This window comes from Poecilia reticulata, unplaced genomic scaffold (genome assembly GCF_000633615.1).
Source record: "Poecilia reticulata strain Guanapo unplaced genomic scaffold, Guppy_female_1.0+MT scaffold_145, whole genome shotgun sequence".
NCBI classification, from domain to species: Eukaryota; Metazoa; Chordata; class Actinopteri; order Cyprinodontiformes; family Poeciliidae; genus Poecilia; species Poecilia reticulata.
Window position 1 is genome coordinate 164,039 of NW_007615015.1, and position 1,756 is coordinate 165,794.

The 1,756-nt window shown below is 48.0% G+C and overlaps 1 protein-coding gene across 1 annotated transcript in view; it reads right to left on the bottom strand.

The window, feature by feature from the left end:
• The window catches only part of LOC103459971 (kinase D-interacting substrate of 220 kDa-like), a 52,935-nt gene that overhangs the window by 32,097 nt on the left and 19,082 nt on the right, over positions 1–1,756 (bottom strand). The window contains exons 13-14 of the mRNA XM_017303033.1: positions 1,514–1,742; positions 1,228–1,416 (exon numbers count right to left, since the gene is read on the bottom strand). Coding sequence (XP_017158522.1) covers positions 1,228–1,416; positions 1,514–1,742 — 418 coding nt within the window. The remainder of the gene's footprint in view (positions 1–1,227; positions 1,417–1,513; positions 1,743–1,756) is intronic.

Consider the following 1,756-nt stretch of genomic DNA (forward strand, 5'->3'; position numbering starts at 1 on the left):
ACATGGTGGACATCAACATGGCTGAAGTTAGCGCGTTAGCGTTAGCTTCCACTAAATGCCACTTTAGTACTTTAGTGTTAGCACAGCAAATGATTATGATCAGCTACAGTTGCTACCACTGCATTCTCTATAAATATAATAAAAAGTAATGTTATCCACAAGTGGAAAAGCTGCAATAAGAGAATAAGTTTAATTTTTTACTTGCTTACTTGAAGGAAAGGCTTCTTCCTCCTGCTAAGATGCTGATTTCTACACCGAGACAAAGAGCCAATAGTGACGATGAGCAGCGAGGGTGGGGGAGGAAGGCTCACAGGAGGGAGGGCAGCATCAGCTAAAGCAGCAGAGTCACTTAGCCTCCTGCCAGCAGACCTGGTGCCAGTGTTTTGTCACAGGGACCCACCGCTGCTAGGCCTCGTCATTAGGCTGTGGCAACGCAGCAGGAAGGATAAACAGCCATTACATCAATTACACCAGGACCTGGCCGCACACCGAGCGCCTCGTCCATGTTGTCCCCTCCGTCCTCCGGCCAGCCAACACCAGGCCTTCGCTACCCCCCCCACCACCCTCCGCCTCAGGCAGGAAACGGAGCAGATAGAGCTGCGTTTCCTGACCAGTGACTTCAGAGGGAGGCAAAAACAACTGCAGTCATTTTCATATCAATACGGCCAATAAAACCAAGAGCAGTTTGAAAAAACATTAGTTTTAATATAGTACTTAAGGGGTTAACTTCACACAAAGTCGTGGTTTTCATCATTTTTTAGCAACAAAAATCTTAAAAGTGTGGTGTGTAATTATGCCTCCCACCATCACCAGTTGCTTAGTGAAGCWCCGTCAGGCTGATGGGGGTGCAGCTCACTGAAAGTTACAAGACGCCCTAAAACATTTAATTCTGACTAAAATCTCATTATCTAAGAATGATTTTGTGCCAAAAAATGTAATGGGCATGTTTTGTATAGGCCATCCTAAAATGTTCACCWTTAACAATTAAAATGAAGCAAATGTCACTTCAACTCCTCCTGAGCCTGGAAACMAGCAAGAGTTCACTTCAAATACYTGTTTCCCTTTTTTATTATTTAGTATAATTTAACAAATAGGCCATGTAGCCGTGAGCGTGGGCCAGGTTTTTATATCCTTGTGGGGACCCGTTTCTGTCTGCAATGTGGGGACCGCAGCTACTCTTGGGTCAGGGGTCAGGTTTAGGGCCAAGGTGTGGATTAACTTGGGGTTAGGGTGAGGTAGAGTGAGGGTTAGGATGAAGGAAATGAATGGAGGTCAATGTAAAATCCCCACAAGATACGAAAACACGACTGTGTGCGTGTGTTACCCTTCGGTTTAGAGCAGTCTTGCTGCCAACCTTGACTTGATCCTGGGCCAGGCTCATCATAGACACCCGTCTGTCCACGTCGTCATGACACCCTGAAGGAAAACAATCAGAGAAACCGGTTGGCAGTTAGCCAAACCTGCAGGAACAACCCGCTAGCTGCTGCTAGCTGCTGCTAGCTGCTGGGCGTACCGTCGGCCTCCCCGTTGGTGGGCGTGGCCACGCAGAGCTTCTTGGCGCGGCTGAGGCCTCTGCTGTTGAGGAAGACGGGCAGGTGGACGATGTTCCTCATGTAGTCGTGRCCGTTGATGTTGGAGTCTCTCAGGACGCTGTTCAGGTTCTGGTTGATGGCTTTGATGATGATGTGAGGGTCGCTGGCGAAGATGGAGATGAACGGACCCTTCGAGAAGAGAACCCGCACCTAAAGTAGAAAAT